General features: G+C 43.6%; 1 protein-coding gene across 3 annotated transcripts in view; it reads left to right on the forward strand.

Moving 5' to 3' along the window:
- The first annotated feature begins 1539 nt into the window (after positions 1-1539).
- ntrk2a (neurotrophic tyrosine kinase, receptor, type 2a) overlaps positions 1540-17570 on the forward strand; it is a 42867-nt gene continuing 26836 nt past the window's right edge. For 2 of the 3 annotated variants that reach the window (XM_041900474.2, XM_041900476.2), the window contains exons 1-12: positions 1540-2685; positions 3650-3724; positions 3842-3913; positions 4105-4173; positions 4590-4738; positions 5887-6023; positions 7800-7932; positions 8251-8553; positions 8944-8970; positions 9209-9220; positions 9558-9598; positions 9902-10001. In XM_041900474.2, coding sequence (XP_041756408.1) covers positions 2486-2685; positions 3650-3724; positions 3842-3913; positions 4105-4173; positions 4590-4738; positions 5887-6023; positions 7800-7932; positions 8251-8553; positions 8944-8970; positions 9209-9220; positions 9558-9598; positions 9902-10001 — 1318 coding nt within the window. In that variant the 5' untranslated portion in view covers positions 1540-2485. The remainder of the gene's footprint in view (positions 2686-3649; positions 3725-3841; positions 3914-4104; positions 4174-4589; positions 4739-5886; positions 6024-7799; positions 7933-8250; positions 8554-8943; positions 8971-9208; positions 9221-9557; positions 9599-9901; positions 10002-17570) is intronic. The other variant, XM_041900475.2, reaches the window with a different exon arrangement.

Below are 17570 nucleotides of genomic sequence, written 5' to 3' on the forward strand. Positions count from 1 at the left end.
TGTCAAACTCTCAACGAAAAAAAGTGTTAAAATGTATTTATCTAAAAACTTTGAGTCCTAAAAGATGTCTGGAGATTTTGTTAACTTTGTCAGATTTGTCTAAAATCCTAAATTAATCAGATATGAGCAGGATTGGCTATACCATAAGGATCCTTTATTCATGTCCTCATTACATGTAGTGCAACAAGACCACTGATGGTTTGTAAAGTTCTCTAGTTTTGATAGATTTAAACAAACAATATTGGAATAACTCTGGTCACAACCATAAACTGTCAACTCCATCTGCCTGACAGATTAAAATAGAATATGAATTTTGATTCAAATATGTTACATTAAATTAGGTTTCAGAGTCATAAAGCAACTGAAGAAAAACTAAATTGCTGCTGTGTATACCACTTGAATGAAGAAGAAAAATGACATTTTTGTCAACTCTGTAAAACATCAACGCCGTCAGATTTTTGTCTAACATCAACTCCGTCAGAGTGCTGAAAGACCTGATAGAATGGTTATTTTTTATTGGGGATTTTCAAAAGAATACATTTCCATATTTTACAAATGTTTGTATTGAACTTGTATTTTTAGAGGCAAAAATATGTATGTTTTGAGTGTCTGTTGTCAACTCCGTCAGTGGCTTGTCAACTCCGTCACTGATGGCTAACCCCCTCAAGATTGATTTTCCTTGTAAATATTTAGAAAAATATTGTAATCACTATTCTGCAACATAATGCTTAAACGATTGAAGTATTTGCTGTGCTAGACCTAAGGGATAATGTTTGCTTTATAAACGATGTTTTATGATCTAAATCTAGAAAAACATGCCAAAATGCTAATGAAATTAGCCCTGGAGCATTTAATAGTGCTATGAAACAAAACAAAAAGAGGTTTGGAGATTTGTATTACATATTTGAATGATCTAATGTTAGAATTAAACTATCAAGGCCTTTAAACACTTGTTGGACAATAATTCAATCTGTAAAACTGAAGCGTTTTATTCTAACATTATTCTATTTTATTCTAAAGTTTCATCCATTTTAGAATAAGGCTGTAAGTTAACAAAATGTGGAAAAAGTCAAGGGGTCTGAATACTTGGTCTGAATACTTTCTGAATGCGCTGAATGCACAATAGCCTACACCGTACTGTGCCCAACCCCAAGTTGGAGACACCCCTATAGATTTGTAGAGACAGATTCAGCTCAGCTAACCTAACGTAGCAGGCGTAGAAAGACACCTGAGCGGAGTTCCCCCTTCCGGATGTTAGCATTTTCTGTCGACTCCTCATTGGCTACAGCTCAGTTTGTGTAAACTCCTCAATTCAGACGAAGGCTACATCTTGTGCGTCACTGCGTACGTCACATCGTGTCTGACATGGGAGAGCGCGCGACTCAGAACTGGTGTGTGTGTGTGTGTGTGTGTGTGTGTGTGTGTGTGTGTGTGTGCGTGTGCGTGTGCGTGTGCGTGTGCGTGTGAGTGTGTGTGGCGGGAAGGAGCCAAGGAGGCAGATTTATGACTCCATTTGTAATGAGTCCAGCGGGTGAATAACATCCCTCCGCTGCAGTCAGGATTGATTCAGTGCATATGCTGGCGAAAAATGTTGATCGTTATGAAATACAGACTAATGATTTAATAAGGTGATGGAGGTTGGTATACAGCAGCTAAAGAGGGAATGATTGGTGACTGAGAGTAGGCTAGTGCCCCCATGCCCCGCTGTTCCAGTGGGATAAATCAAATGGGATTTTAGCAGATGCACACCTGGGTGCGCTGTCATTTAGGTTTTTTTATTAACACACGACATTCTATTCGCATACACTCAGGCTGTAAACCCAGCCCCATATCTGTCATGTTCCAGGTTATGCTATTTGTCCGTTATACAAGGACACAAGGCTAAAGACAAGGCATCAGGTGAATGACGCGGAGGAGAAGAGAGCGCTTTAACCCTTGACCATCTGGAACAATCGCAGTAGAATTAGAACGACGGCTGGAGGGCGTATTCCTGACGGCGTCGACGATCTATAACATATGCGTTGACGCTGGTACCCGCGCCGCCTCTTCCTCAGTGCACTGACTGAACAACGCGACAATAGCCTAAACGGTGTGTGCTTTCGGCTCCATCGTCTCTGTTGGTTATCTATTCATCCACGGCTCTGAATCTGGCAGACCTGCACAGGACATGGTGTTTTGTGTGGAATTAGGCCTATCAATGTCATCTGTTTGAGAGGCGGGAGAGAGAGAGAGCGGGAGAGAGAGCGAGAGACGGCGCAAAGGAATCCTTGGCATACACACACGTCGGTGTCTCAATGTGATTTTGAGTGACTGGCTGCATTCTTGTGGAGACGAGCGGAACGGATAAACCCATTTTCGCCGTCTCACCCATTTGCGCGGATAGCGGCTGGTGCATGCCCGTCTGGGTTGAGCATCTGACCGCGTCTCTTTCTGCTGGAGCTTGGCTGATCCGAGCTGTCCTGGGTCGGGCGTGGAAGGAGCCGAGATGAGCGCCTTTCGGAGGAGTAGCGGGGTGTCTCTATTGGGGTTGTGTTGGGTATTAATGGGACTGTGGAGGCTCGGGGCCGCCTGCCCCGCGTCCTGCTTCTGCAGCGGGACCAGGATCGCCTGTGTGGAACAGGAGCGGGGCATCATGGCTTTCCCAGTGCTGCAGTCTGAGCTGGAGATGGACAACATCACCGACATGTGAGTCACTGTCAATGATCCATCATCAACGGACCCACCAAATATGACAGACATAGCCTGCCTGCCTTATTGACACACAATCATGAGGTGAAAAAAGGCTATGCGTTTTAGGCTATCAAAATGAGTAGAATTGAATGTTCAATCGAATGGTCAATTCTCAGTCAGCAATTAGGCTATTTGAATTGGCTAATAAAACCTATTGTATAGTTTTTCAGGAGTGATCTTTGGAAAATAAATAAACAAAAATACATAATTATGGACTGTGTGTGTGTGTGTGTGTGTGTGTACAATCGGAACCGATTGACACTCCACAGTGGCCCCGGGAAGTCACAACGGAGTGTGGAGAGGTGTTGTCCTCCTCCAGCAGAAACCCAGACAGTAGCCTAATCCAAATATTAGCAAAAGACTAATACCCCCCCAGACGCTTGGCTCCGATAATGGGCCCAAAAGCCTAGAAAGCCTAGAATGTTCTATTCTGAGAAATGTATATAGCCTAGGCCATTTTGCTTCTATTGTGAACTAAAACTAATAGGCCTAGACTAAATTAATCTCCACCCACGTTTCAGAGCTGTTCAGATTTAGCATAGCCTAATTGAAGACAATCGGAGAATCATCTGGGTTATTTTAGGGCTACAGCATTTAGAATGCATGATGTTAGGAGGACATGATGGGAGCTTCTCTTTCTCAAGACCATAGCCGACCCTTTGATATACATAGCCTACTGTAAACGTTATAGGATTATAAAGATACAATACAATAAAAGTAGCCTAACAATGTTTATTTTGTTTACATAATAGTCGACTGTTAAAAATGACAACAATTAGAGGACTTGAGTATGGGTCTATAGGAAGGATCCTGTGTATTTCCAAACGAACTTGACATAAATCTTTAAACAAAAACTCCCGTCAGTGTAGGCCTACTACTTACTATTCTCTAACCTTTTTTCCCAATTTAATTTTAACAGATATATTGCAAATCAGAGTAGCTTCTCATCCATCAATGACAAAGACCTGCATTATTACCGGAACCTCACGAATCTGTAAGTCTGTTATGTTATGTGATATCTTATATTTGTGGTCATGATGGAGCCCAGATTGGATTGGTGTCAGCATCCTAGTGCAATATGATGATGTTATAGTGTATATTTGCATTGCAGAACTGTGACTAACAGCAGGCTTACCTATGTGTCTCGACTGGCCTTCCAGAACAACCTCAAACTTCAGTATCTGTGAGTGGCTTTTATAAGGCAAAATTCATCTCAATGTGAAGGTCAAACTACAGTTCTTACAAAAATAATTATATCTTGTAAGACAGACAGGAACAGTTGCTGGAATGGTTGTACAGTTTAGCATTTCTTTTGGATATGCTGTATATGTCTTTCAACTAATTATCGATAATAATGTTCATTCTGATTGACAGGAATCTGAAAGACAACAACTTGTCATCTCTGTATTGGAGGATATTTCGACATTTAAACATATCAAATCTGTGAGTTGCTTTTCAAATCAACTTTATTCACTCTGTCTGTCTGTCTGTCTGTCTGTCTGTCTGTCTGTCTGTCTGTCTGTCTGTCTGTCTGTCTGTCTGTCTGTCTGTCTGTCTGTCTCTCTCTCTCTCTCTCTCTCTCTCTCTCTCTCTCTCTCTCTCTCTCTCTCTCTCTCTCTCTCTCTCTCTCTCTCTCTCTCTCTCTCTCTCTCTCTCTCTCTCTCTCTCTCTCTCTCTCTCTCTCTCTCTATCTTTATTTCAGTGTTTTATGCACCCCTGACTGACAATGTGTCATCATAGATTTTAAAAAAACATTAGTGCATGTGTGCGCATCTGTATGTGCGCATACCTGCATACATGTGTGTGTTTGTGTCAGTGTGTGATTCAATATTCAACACTTTGTTTCTCTGTGTGTGTAGGATTCTTTCAGGGAACCCGCTGCACTGTTCCTGTGAGAACATGTGGATGAAGCTGTGGCTGGGAGAGGAGGCTGATGCTCAGGGGCTCAAATGTATAGAGGAGGGTGGTGGGAGGAAACCTCTGACCAAGCTCAACCCCCCTCACTGTGGTAATGGCCCCAAAATACACACACACATGCACGCTCATACACACACGCACATCTCCCAATGATCCTCAAAACACACACCATGGATCTTATTTTTTTCCCTAAACCACTCCATTAGGCTGCTATTTTCGCCATCGCCATGGTTACGTGCGGGCCCCTGGAGAGACGGCAGGGGGACCCCTGTGTGAGTGACATATGAAGACGACTCACGGGAGAGGCGTGTGTACGATGCCCCAGGCCTGCCAGGCAGCAATGAGAACCTTGCAAACCCCCTTTTTCTGTCATTCTCTCTCTCTCTCTCTCTGAACTTCTCTTTTTCAGGGTATCTCTTTGTCTTTCTTTCTCTGTTCATATCTCCCTCTCTCTCTCTGTCATCCTGTACTATATGAAATCCACAGCTCAGTGCTGTAGTTTTCATGTGTTGGAAACAGAAGTTATCTGAGACTAAGCTATGACCTTCACTGCTGCCGACCAATATTTATATTGGAGATGTTGATGCTGTAGGTTTTAGTGTCTAAAACTGATTACAACCAGTAAACAACCATTGCAACCAGATTAGCCCACGGGCTGTGCTGTTAATGATGGACACATTGTAAAGGCATACTGTGCTTTACTAGTGTACTGTAGCTTTGTTGAGTGGGTAGGGTTAACACTGCAGCTGGCAGTGCTTGTAAGAGAGTAACTGAGACTGCTCAAGCTGTAATGGTTGATTTACTAAAGGTGTTTAAGATGGTATGGTCTGAGTGCTGAAATTAATAGTTTTCTGGGTTCTAGAATCATTGAGAGCGTTGCCATGCTGATAAGAGTCTTGGCGATGTCTATTAGTGGAGATAAGAGATCTGTCCATTTTATCAGCCAGGACTGTCGACACTGGCCCTTCCTCGCCAGACGCTCCCATGCCCTTGGCTGCGGCTAAGAGGCAGCCAAGCTTCTGAATGGACACATGTGGGTCACCTTCAGGTCACAGTCCCATCCCCTCCACCTTTGGTTGTGTTGTTGTCTCCTCTTAGAGAGGCTCCAAATTGTGTCTAATCAATTTTATCTGAGTTGCGAGACACATGGAGTTGTAATCTGTGTGTGACCACCGCTGTGTGTGTGCTGTGATTTTTAACTAAGATTGCATTGAATCTCCCCTTCGTTGTCGTTGGCAGTGGTTCCCATGGCAACTCTGAGCCCATCCAAGGTGATGGTGCAGGAGGGTGCTGATGTGGTGTTGACATGCAACACCTCCGGAGCGCCCTCTCCTGAGCTCATCTGGAACATGACCCCACTCGTCTCCTACAATGAGGTCAGTCACCACCGTCGCCCACCACCAAAAAGCCCATGGCTGCATCTCAAATGGCACCCTATTCATTGTATATTGGGAATAGAATGCAGTTTTAGATGCACCCATGAGTAGGGCCAGGAGTTTTACTGACCACGTGACCTGATCCGGAAAAACTCTGTGCCCATGTTACTAGGGCCTCTAACTTGGGCCCAGAGTTGGTTCTGCTCATGTAAGACTCCTGGACCTACCCATCAGCAACAACACTAATCCACCAGTTAAAGGCACATTCCTTCTGTTAAAGGGCGACTGCACTTCCTGATTTGGCCTCGTTTTAGATTTGGTTCATTAAGAAATGCTATGACTGATTTCAAACGTGAGTTGGTTTCGGGGTGTGGTTTGATGTGGTGGGAAGAGTTAGCCAAATTATTGGTGTGCGACCGTGGCAAAGTTGGTTTGACTTTGGATAGATCTGGGGATAGTTAGGGACCGTCCATAAATTACACAATGTAAATGGGACAACATTTTCATGTTGCACATCTTTTAGTTTCCTCATTAAATGATTTCAATATTTGTATATGAAGTTCTACAATTTGTAGTTGGTTTGAAGTTTTTAAGTGATTAAAATTGGGAGCTATTGACCATTTAAAAATATTGTCCCATGTACATTGTGTTATTTACTGATGGTCCCTAACTAGCCCCATAGGGATATCGAATGTCAAACCAAATTGACCATGGGCATTATGATCAGGTCGTGTGCAGCTGTGCTCCTAATTGATGATTACTTCATAGGTGCTGCCAGCTGTGGGCATGTGGGCAGGATTAAAATAAACCCAACCCAAGGAAACTGTTATGGTACCCTTCATTCCTTGACACAATTTTTTCCGATCATCTCGCAAATCTCAATTTTGGACGAGACTGACTTTATGACCAAAATTATACTATTTACACTTTGTAGTCAATTTTGAAAATAGAATACATTTTTCTAACTCATATCGATGCCACATGGACCATTTTCAAAACGAGAAGTTGCTTTTTAGGGGCAGTCGCTCTTTAAGACAGAGGACCTGGCAGCCTGTTTAGTCAGAGGTGCAGATGTAAAAATAAGTAGGATATACAAATGCAGAAAGATTAAGATAAAAATTTTTTTATAATAATGAACTTCAAAAACATACTTACTTGGCCAATAGCAGAATTACCTCAGCTCGAGGAGGACTAAGGCAAAACGCCTATAAACTCACACGTCTTTGAGTATATGGTAGAGCTATAGCATCAACATGTTGCCTAGACAAGCAGCTCTCCCTGAATGAGGTGAACAGGGATCCTAAAAGGACCTACCCTTACCTGGAATAAACCATTCACACCTTTAAACAGGTACATTCTTAATGAACAGTGATAATATACACTTTAACGGCAATACTGTTTCACACTATATATATATATATTTTACAATGGCCATGGCCAGCTGTATATAATGCAGATATTTTAACACTGAGGCTTTTAACACCAATTATTCACCAGCTTTGGCCTATAATGCTACTTGCTAATCTAGGCGTAGCACCATTTGTTTAGCATAGGCGCTCATACAGAAGAACCAGCACAATGCCAAAAATGAACAAGACACTAGGGAAGGATATCTGGATAGAAATGGTTAACAATAATCTTACAGTAGCACTAAAAAACAGCAATAGGTCTTGTGTTTGCAAAATAGTAGCAAAATAGTAGTGGATGTGTAAAAGCATTGGTAATGTGGATGAGGTGGGTGCTTGACTCACTGTGTCTCTGTGTGGTCCTCTGCAGATTGAGGCCTCAGGGCAGGTGTCTGAGCTCCATCTCTATAACCTCTCCTCACTGGACAACAACTGTAAGATCACCTGCAGCGCTGAGAACATTGTGGGCGAGAATGAGTCCTCAGTCTTCCTCGACATCCTCTGTGAGTTCCAAACATTACTCTCTAGACAAGGAGGGGATAGGATGAGAATAATCCGTTGTCTTAACTAGTTCCCTCTTCTAATGTTTTTTTTCCGGACTTTGGCTTCTCCCTCAATCTTTGTCACTCACTCACCCGTTCACTCCCTACCTACCTCCCTCCCACCCTCCCTCCCTCCCTCCCTCTCTCTCTCTCTCTCTCTCTCTCTCTCTCTCTCTCTCTCTCTCTCTCTCTCTCTCTCTCTCTCTCTCTCTCTCTCTCTCTCTCTCTCTCTCTCTCTCTCTCTCTCTCTCTCTCTCTCTCTCTCTCTCTCTCTCCCAGTTCCCCCTAACATCAGTAAGTTGAGTGATGCCTACTCGGACCACCACTGGTGCATCCCATTCAGTTTGTCTGGGAACCCAAAGCCCGAGCTCCGCTGGCTGTTAAACGGGGAGCCGGTAAATGAGGGACCCTACATCATGACTATGATCCATGACTTCTCTGAGAGGGAGTACCACGGCTGCCTGCAGCTGGACAGCCCCACACACATCAACAACGGACCGTACACCCTGCTGGCCAGCAACAAGTACGGACAAGACCGCAAGACCGTCGAGGCTCACTTCATGCTTGACCCCTTTGATGGAGGTATGTGGTGTGTAGTGTGACCACTCTCTGAATACCAATTCAACCCCTATCCCACTTGTGTCAATATGAGAGGATTGGATAGTCTGCAATATGGCAACAATTCCACCTGGCCTATCAAAGGGCAAGATGGAGCTATTACCATATTGCTAACACTTATCTGTCCAATCCTCTCAGATCTACTCAAGTGCTTAGGGGGTAGGGGCTAGGGATCGAATTGCACTTAGGACAGGGGTGTCAAACTCAAATCCTAGAGGGCTGTGTGTCTGCTCATTTCTGTTAATTATTTTCAATTGGTGTCCAATTAGACCTAGACAACCAGGTGATGGGAGTTCCTAACTAATCTATGACCTTTATTTCTCAATCAAGTACTTTTTGTATTTTACTCAACAGGAACAGTGACAGAACCACTTTACTATGGTGAGTGGCTCTTCAAATATTTACATGCAACATTGACTGTCTGAATCACTCATTGAACTGTTGAGAATTATACAGTGTTCTTTACTTTTATGAATACCAGATGTCCTGACACTAAAGATGATTGACTTGAGAAATACTTTGAAGACTGATTTCTGAGGTTTGCTTTTTGTGTTATTGAGTGTTAATAGTTTATTTTCTCTTCCCTCTCCTCATGTCACACTGGACCTGGGCACCACAGACCCAACTACAGGTGTAGTGACTGTCCCTTCACATTACCCAATCACACATCAGAGCTTAAAAAGCACATAGGCCTATGTCACTCTGACACACTCATAGAGTGAACACTTTACTTGAAAGGTACCTATATAAGGACTTCATAACACATTCATTACCCAACCCATATATACTGCATTCATAAGCAGCAAATGCTTATGTCAACAACCGCAAGACATAATACAAATATTGTTATGAAGTGCTTATGTAGGTACCCCTCAAGTAACGTGTTACCCACAGGGACACACATTTGATCAACTTCATTATAAATGAGGGATACTGTAGCATCTGCTGTCTTCTCTGCTCTTTGAAAGCAGAGGACACACCTCTAGAGCCACCGGAAGACAGAGTTGCTGTAAGTCACACTCTTAAGTCACCTCTTTATGTGTATGTTTTGTGTTTGTGGGAGCCTGTAAATGTTGTGGGAGCAGTGCTTATAACATTTTGTTTATGTTTTTATACAGTATGTTTTACCACTACTTATATTAGTCGTACTACTATATAGTATGTTTATAGTTGAAAGTGTGTTTGTTTTATATTTAATGTTTTTATATGGTAGGTGTCATGTATCTTGGTGGTAGTAAGCTACACACTGTGACACATTGTATTTTCGAGTGGTAGTGGTGGTCCTAGCTCAACACCTATGTCATTCTTTCAGGTATATGTGGTCGTAGGGATTGTAGCAGTAGCCTTCGTGGGTTTTCTATTGATGCTGGTCATCCTGAAATTCGGGGGTAACTCAAAGTTTGGAATCAAAGGTAAGTCCCTTTACACAGTACGCTACTGTAGTCAATCATTAGCATAGAAAGACAGGGGCTTTCTCTCAAATCTGAAATGGCACCCTATTTCCTAAATAGTGCACTTATTTTGGCACTGGCACAGTATAAGAAGTAGGGTACCATTTGGGATAAAACCATAGAGTGGGGTCTGAATGGTGGTAAAGAGGTACTCAGTCGTTTCTAGTGAATAACATGCATGTGGATCTCCGTCTCAATGTCTCATTATACCTTGTTCCACACTAATAACCCCACAACCCTGTATTGTGCGTCGCCCATGCAGGTAACGCTGCACTGTAGCCCATCACTGTCTTTACTGATGCTGCTGTTGTTTAACGCAGAGGTACTTAAGAGGATTTAGATACTAACCGATATTAGGAATAACAATAGAGGTGTAAACTGACTCACTCAAATCGCTTATGTTGTATTGTTTGTACTAATAATTCACCATACTGGGAAATGATATGAGGATCAAAGTGTGACTATGCCTTCTAAAATACCTTTTGAACGCTATCCTGAAATCCTCTATCTGCAATGGATTGAATTCCGACCTGAGTGTGTATGAGTGTGTGTATTTTGGATCAGATTGTGTGTGTAGGAATTTGGGAGGGCTGCCTCAGTGTGGTCAGTTATTTTGGTACTGATTGATTTATTGCCCCTCTGAGGGGGACGGTTGTGACAGAAAGAGGGAGAGGGGGAGAAGTGGTTTCTCCTTTCCTCTGCGGAAGTGGAGGATGAGGTTCCACTGGAGGCGTCAATTCCTCTCCTTCCTCTGTACGTGTATGTGTGTGCTTTTCTGTGCGCAGGCGCACACGTGTGTGTATCTGAGTAGGAAGTTAGCTTGAGTTTCCGCATTGTCTGCAGGAACGTTCATAACGAGTTTCTGTCTATTCACTACATTTTATATTATTTCCTTTCTGATGGAGGAATGACACTCCTGTCACTCAAAATCATGATCCACACTAAAAGCAAAAGTCTATGTGAGACTTGAAATGCTCAAGACACTCACTTTTACTTTTAAGACACACATACCGCATCCTTATAAAGACACATTGGAGCCAAGTAAAGACTGAGTAGCCTATGACTGATCTCGTACTGTGTATGGCTACAGAAGTGCTGCCTACACAAGGGGCTTGCTCGCTTTGAGGCAATCAACACTGAAGCATACATGAGAGCACCAGCTATTCCGGATGACTATGTGATCACGCTCTCCGTAGCCGATGTGAGTAAGACTTTTAAGCAGGTCAACATTCACAAGGCCGCAGGGCCAGACGGATTACCAGGACGTGTACTCCGAGCATGTGCTGACCAACTGGTAAGTGTCTTCACTGACATTTTCAACATGTCCCTGACTGAGTCTGTAATACCAACATGTTTCAAGCAGACCACCAAGGACACTAAGATAACCTGCCTAAATGACTACCGACCCGTAGCACTGACGTCTGTAGCCATGAAGTGCTTTGAAAGGCTGGTTATGGCTCACATCAACACCATTATCCCAGAAACCCTAGACCCACTCCAATTTGCATACCGCCCCAACAGATCCACAGATGATGCAATCTCTATTGCACTCCACACTGCCCTTTCCCACCTGGACAAGAGGAACACCTACGTGAGAATGCTATTCAGACAACTAGACAACTAGACACACTTTCTCTGGATGCCTCGGTGCACAACCCACACACACATACTACCGCCAGTGTTCAACACCATAGTGCCCTCAAAGCTCATCACTAAGCTAAGGATCCTGGGACTAAACACCTCCCTCTGCAACTGGATCCTGGACTTCCTGACGGGCCGTCCCCAGGTGGTAAGGGTAGGTAACAACACATCTGCCACGCTGATCCTCAACACGGGGGCCCCTCAGGAGTGCGTGCTCAGTCCCCTCCTGTACTCCCTGTTCACCCATTACTGCATGGCCAGGCACGACTCCAACACAATCATTAAGTTTGCCGACGACACAACAGTGGTAGGCCTGATCACCGACAACGATGAGATAGCCTATAGGGAGGAGGTCAGAGACCTGGCCGTGTGGTGCCAGGATAACAACCTCTCCCTCAACGTGACCAAGACAAAGGAGATGATTGTGGACTACAGCGAAAAAAAGAGGGCTGAGCACGCCCCATTCTCATCGACAGGGCTGTAGTGGAACAGGTTGAGAGCTTCAAGTTCCTTGGTGTCCACATCACCAACGAACTATCATGGTCCAAACACACCAAGACAGTTGTGAAGAGCACACGACAAAGCCTATTCCCCCTCAGGAGACTGAAAACATTTGGCATGGGTCCTCAGATCCTCAAAAAGTTCTACAGCTGCACCATCGAGAGCATCCTGACTGGTTGCATCACCGCCTGGTATGGCAACTGCTCGGCCTCCGACCGCAAGGCACTACAGAGGGTAGTGCGTACGGCCCAGTACATCACTGGGGCCAAGCTTCCTGCCATCCAGGACCTCTATACCAGGCAGTGTCAGAGGAAGGCCCTCAAAATTGTCAAAGACTCCAGCCACCCTAGTCATAGACTGTTCTCTCTGCTACCGCACGGCAAGCGGTACCAGAGCGCCAAGTCTAGGTCCAAAAGGCTTCTCAACAGTTTCTACCCCCAAGCCATAAGACTCCATTAACAGCTAATCATGGCTACCCGGACTATTTGCACTGCCCCCCCACCCCCACCCCATCTTTTTACGCTGCTGCTACTCTGTTAATGATTTATGCATAGTCACTTTAACTCTACCCACATGTACATATTACCTCAACTACCTCAACTACCTCAACTAGCCGGTGCCCCCCGCACATTGACTCTGCACCGGTAACCCCCGTATATAGCCTCCCTACTGTTATTTTATTTTACTTCTGCTCTTTTTTTCTCAACACTTTTTTGTTGTTGTTGTTTTATTTTACTTTTTTATTAAAAAATAAATGCATTGTTGGTTAAGGGCTGTAAGTAAGCATTTCACGGTAATGTCTACACCTGTTGTATTCGGCGCATGTGGCAAATAAAATTTGATTTGATTTGTATTTGTTCTCACCGCAGTCCTTGTAGGTAATGTAGCCTGCTCATAGGCTGGTGTACAGAAGTGTAAATAAAAAGACTCTCCCAATCTACTAACATTTAGCTAATACACACACACACACATACACAGATAGATAGGGCAGTATGGGCGATACAAAAGGTGTGAAGAGACCGTAGTGAGCCCTGTTCTGTTTGTGCTCACTCAACTGTTCAGGAGCATGTGAGACAACTAGACACACTTTCTCTGGATGCCTCGGTGCACAACCCACACACACACACAAACACACACATACAGTAAAAGAGTGGAATACATAATAAAATAATACATTTTAAAAATTAATATCAGCCTGCTACTGCTCTACTGTCATCAATAAGACGTAGAGTACAGTAAGGATCGGAGGTTACTCTTTTTTTACTCGACACTGTCTTATGTGCGTGTAGATTTAAGTTGTTCATGTATTTTACACTTTGTGAGAGTCAATATGAATGTGTGCGTGCGTGCGTGTGTGTGTATGTGTGTGTCCAGAGAGTTAAGGAGGCAGATTTCTGTGTTACTAATTCAGAAAATGTTAGTCTATGTATAGAATAAGTTCTAAATCATTTTCTGTGATGGGCGTCAGAGAAAAAAACGTTTGTCAGGTATTGGTCAAATGTTCTAAATCTGTGTTTGTTTGCCAAGATACATTTTAATTAGAGTATCTGTCTAAATTGGTCTTTACAAATATGTTGTTACATGACAAACAGACTTTAACCTGTTCCTCTGAACCTTAAATGCCCAGTGCTGTCAAATATGTGATTTTCCTGTGTTTTATATACACTGGGTGTACAAAACATTAGGAACACCTTCCTAATATTGAGTTGCACCCACTTTTTCCCTCAGAACATTCTCGATTCGTCGGGGCATGGACTCTACAAGGTGTCGAAAGCATTCCACAGAGATGCTGGCCAATGTTGACTGCAATGCTTCCCACAGTTGTGGCAAGTTGGCTGGATGTCCTTTGGGAGGTGGACCATTCTTGATACACACGAGAAACTGTTGAGCGTGAAAAACCCAGCAGCGTTGCAGTTTTTGACTCAAACCGGTGCGCCTGGCACCTACTACCATACCCCGTTCAAAGGCACTTGTATCTTTTGTCTTGCCCATTCACCCTCTGAATGGCACACATACACAATCCATGTCTCAATTGTCTCAAGGCTTAAAAATCCTTCTTTAACCTGTCTCCTCCCCTTCATCTACACTGATTGAAGTGGAATTAACAAGTGACATCAAAAAGGGATCATAGCTTTCGCCTGGATTCACCTGGTCAGTCTATGTCATGTTCATAATGTTTTGTACACTCAGTGTATATTTCCACACTATAAGGTTGGAATAACACTGTGACATTTTGGTGGGATGGAGTTTTGGCCTTCCATGGTGACATCACCAAGCAGTAAATTAGATAATAGACCAATAAGAAATAGAGTTCAAACCTCTCTGCCAATAACAGCTAGTTTTCAGTTTTCCCCTCCCCACTCAGACCACTCCCAGACATTCCTAGTAAAATACTTGCTTGAGAAAGTAAGGTACTTAATTGTTACCCAGAAATGATTTGATACTGAGATAAAAAACAGCTGCATTGGACCTTTAAAACAATCTTGGTTGGTTTGATAATGAACTTTTCTTTGGAATGGCAAAAAAGAGAGAGAAGAGAGAGGGAGCACTGTATGCTTATCAATGATTCAGGAAGGCAGGTATCAGTTTTCTCTGGGTTTGGAAGAGTGCTGGATGATCAATACATCTCTCTCAAGGTCAGAAGTATCTCTGATAGGACTCGACAGACTATGCTCACGCTGCGTGTTCTCCTCCTCCTGCAGAGCACACTTAGGCCCCGTTCCATTCCTGCCTTCATGGACCTCCCTCGCTCCCTGCACTACCTTTGTGGGGATCTGTACAGAACAGGGCCCATGGTTCCATAGGTCTCCAGAGGACCACAGGCACATATAGTGGAGGTGGTTCAGTGAACTACACAGGCACTACGGCGATGAGTAACCTTGCCATAGACCGGAAGACTTGTGCTCCCAGAGCTGATGTAGGCTTTAGCTCAATGGACTATCCGTATGGAAGTACGCAGATTACCTAGGTTCAATGCCTGGGAGGACACAAGCATGATGCAGGGACACACACACAAACACACACACACTCTTCCCTCTGAGTGCTTGAGACATGTGTGGAATGCTTTTGTGACAGCCTGTGGGAGTTTGACGTCACTCGTCTCTCCTTGGTCAATCACAGATAAAGTGCCCACTTGAGGGGTCAGAGGTCAATGTGTGTGTGAGAGATGTGCCGACTGGACAGACAACAGCAGATCTCTTCCCTCTCCCATAGCGACAGGAAATGTATTGTTGTCGCTGAGTGTGTTAGAGTATTAACTCATGGCCTAGTCACAACCTTCTCTTCCTTTTCCTAGAGCAATTTGTCCTGCTCAGGCCACATGGGAAGGATAAACTCCTGGCTCTATGACATGCTGGGGCCATATTTGCGAACATTAGAAAAGGTTTACGTTTAACCTGGACCTCCGTCTCAAAATGCGCATCAGCCAATTTAAATTGACGTAGTTTGGCGTGATCCAACGCTATATGTCAACTTTTCCCATAAGATAACCTGGCAGACTTAGCCCTGTGATTGTATCCGGTTTAAATTCCGTATCAGCCAATTAAAATCACAGACGTAGTTGGACGTGATCCAACACTTGTTTATGAAAGCACACATAACAGAAGTCCAACGGTACGTTCGGGTACTAGATCACATGTTTAACTGACTGGTCATATACACGTGAGTGTACAAAACAGCTGTTCTTAATGTTTTGTACACTCACCGCCTAGATCCTCGTATTTGTCGCAGATTGTGGCAAGGGTTCAAATCCCACATTAGTTTTTTCCCCCTTTGAAATGTAGAATTACATTTATTGTATTAGTGTGTTGAGAAGAAAATAATACATTTAATGAGGAGCTTCTTGTTGGAGTCCTTCTTGCAGACTGACACGGAGGCTACTGGCACTGCTATATAAATAATTGTCGCTACTATAGGCTATATTAAATAGACGTGTAGGCTACACTTACATTTATATGTATTATTATAATCATCCACTTAGTCACATATGTGTTATTTTAATCAAGCATCGAGGACCAGCAGTGAACAGTGTTTTCCTTAACGAAAATGCTTAATGCGAGGGGGGCTCGAACCCACAGTTAATGTGCACTGTCTTTTTAAAGTCAACTGCTTTAGCAGTGTGTGTTACCAGGAAGCAATGATAAAGATGGTACAGTGGGGAAAAAAGTATTTAGTCAGCCACCAATTGTGCAAGTTCTCCCACTTAAAAAGATGAGAGAGGCCTGTAATTTTCATCATAGGTACACGTCAACTATGACAGACAAAATGAGGAAAAGAAATCCAGAAAATCAAATTGTAGGATTTTTAATGAATTTATTTGCAAATTATGGTGGAAAATAAGTATTTGGTCAATAACAAAAGTTTCTCAATACTTTGTTATATACCCTTTGTTGGCAATGACACAGGTTTTCACACACTGTTGCTGGTATTTTGCAGATCTCCTCTAGAGCAGTGATGTTTTGGGGCTGTCGCTGGGCAACACAGACTTTCAACTCCCCTCCAAAGATTTTCTATGGGGTTGAGATCTGGAGACTGGCTAGGCCACTCCAGGACCTTGAAATGCTTCTACGAAGCCACTCCTTCATTGCCCGGGCGGTGTGTTTGGGATCATTGTCATGCTGAAAGACCCAGCCACGTTTCATCTTCAATGCCCTTGCTGATGGAAGGAGGTTTTCACTCAAAATCTCACGATACATGGCCCCATTCATTCTTTCCTTTACACGGATCAGTCATCCTGGTCCCTTTGCAGAAAAACAGCCCCAAAGCATGATGTTTCCACCCCCATGCTTCACAGTAGGTATGGTGTTCTTTGGATGCAACTCAGCATTCTTTGTCCTCCAAACACGACGAGTTGAGTTTTTACCAAAAAGTTCTATTTTGGTTTCATCTGACCATATGACATTCTCCCAATCCTCTTCTGGATCATCCAAATGCACTCTAGCAAACTTCAGACGGGCCTGGACATGTACTGGCTTAAGCAGGGGGACACGTCTGGCACTGCAGGATTTGAGTCCCTGGCGGCGTAGTGTGTTACTGATGGTAGGCTTTGTTACTTTGGTCCCAGCTCTCTGCAGGTCATTCACTAGGTCCCCCCGTGTGGTTCTGGGATTTTTGCTCACCGTTCTTGTGATCATTTTGACCCTACGGGGTGAGATCTTGCGTGGAGCCCCAGATCAAGGGAGATTATCAGTGGTCTTGTATGTCTTCCATTTCCTAATAATTGCTCCCACAGTTGATTTCTTCAAACCAAGCTGCTTACCTATTGCAGATTCAGTCTTCCCAGCCTGGTGCAGGTCTACAATTTTGTTTCTGGTGTCCTTTGACAGCTCTTTGGTCTTGGCCATAGTGGAGTTTGGAGTGTGACTGTTTGAGGTTGTGGACAGGTGTCTT

This window comes from Coregonus clupeaformis, chromosome 16, assembly GCF_020615455.1.
Source record: "Coregonus clupeaformis isolate EN_2021a chromosome 16, ASM2061545v1, whole genome shotgun sequence".
Lineage (NCBI taxonomy): Eukaryota > Metazoa > Chordata > Actinopteri > Salmoniformes > Salmonidae > Coregonus > Coregonus clupeaformis.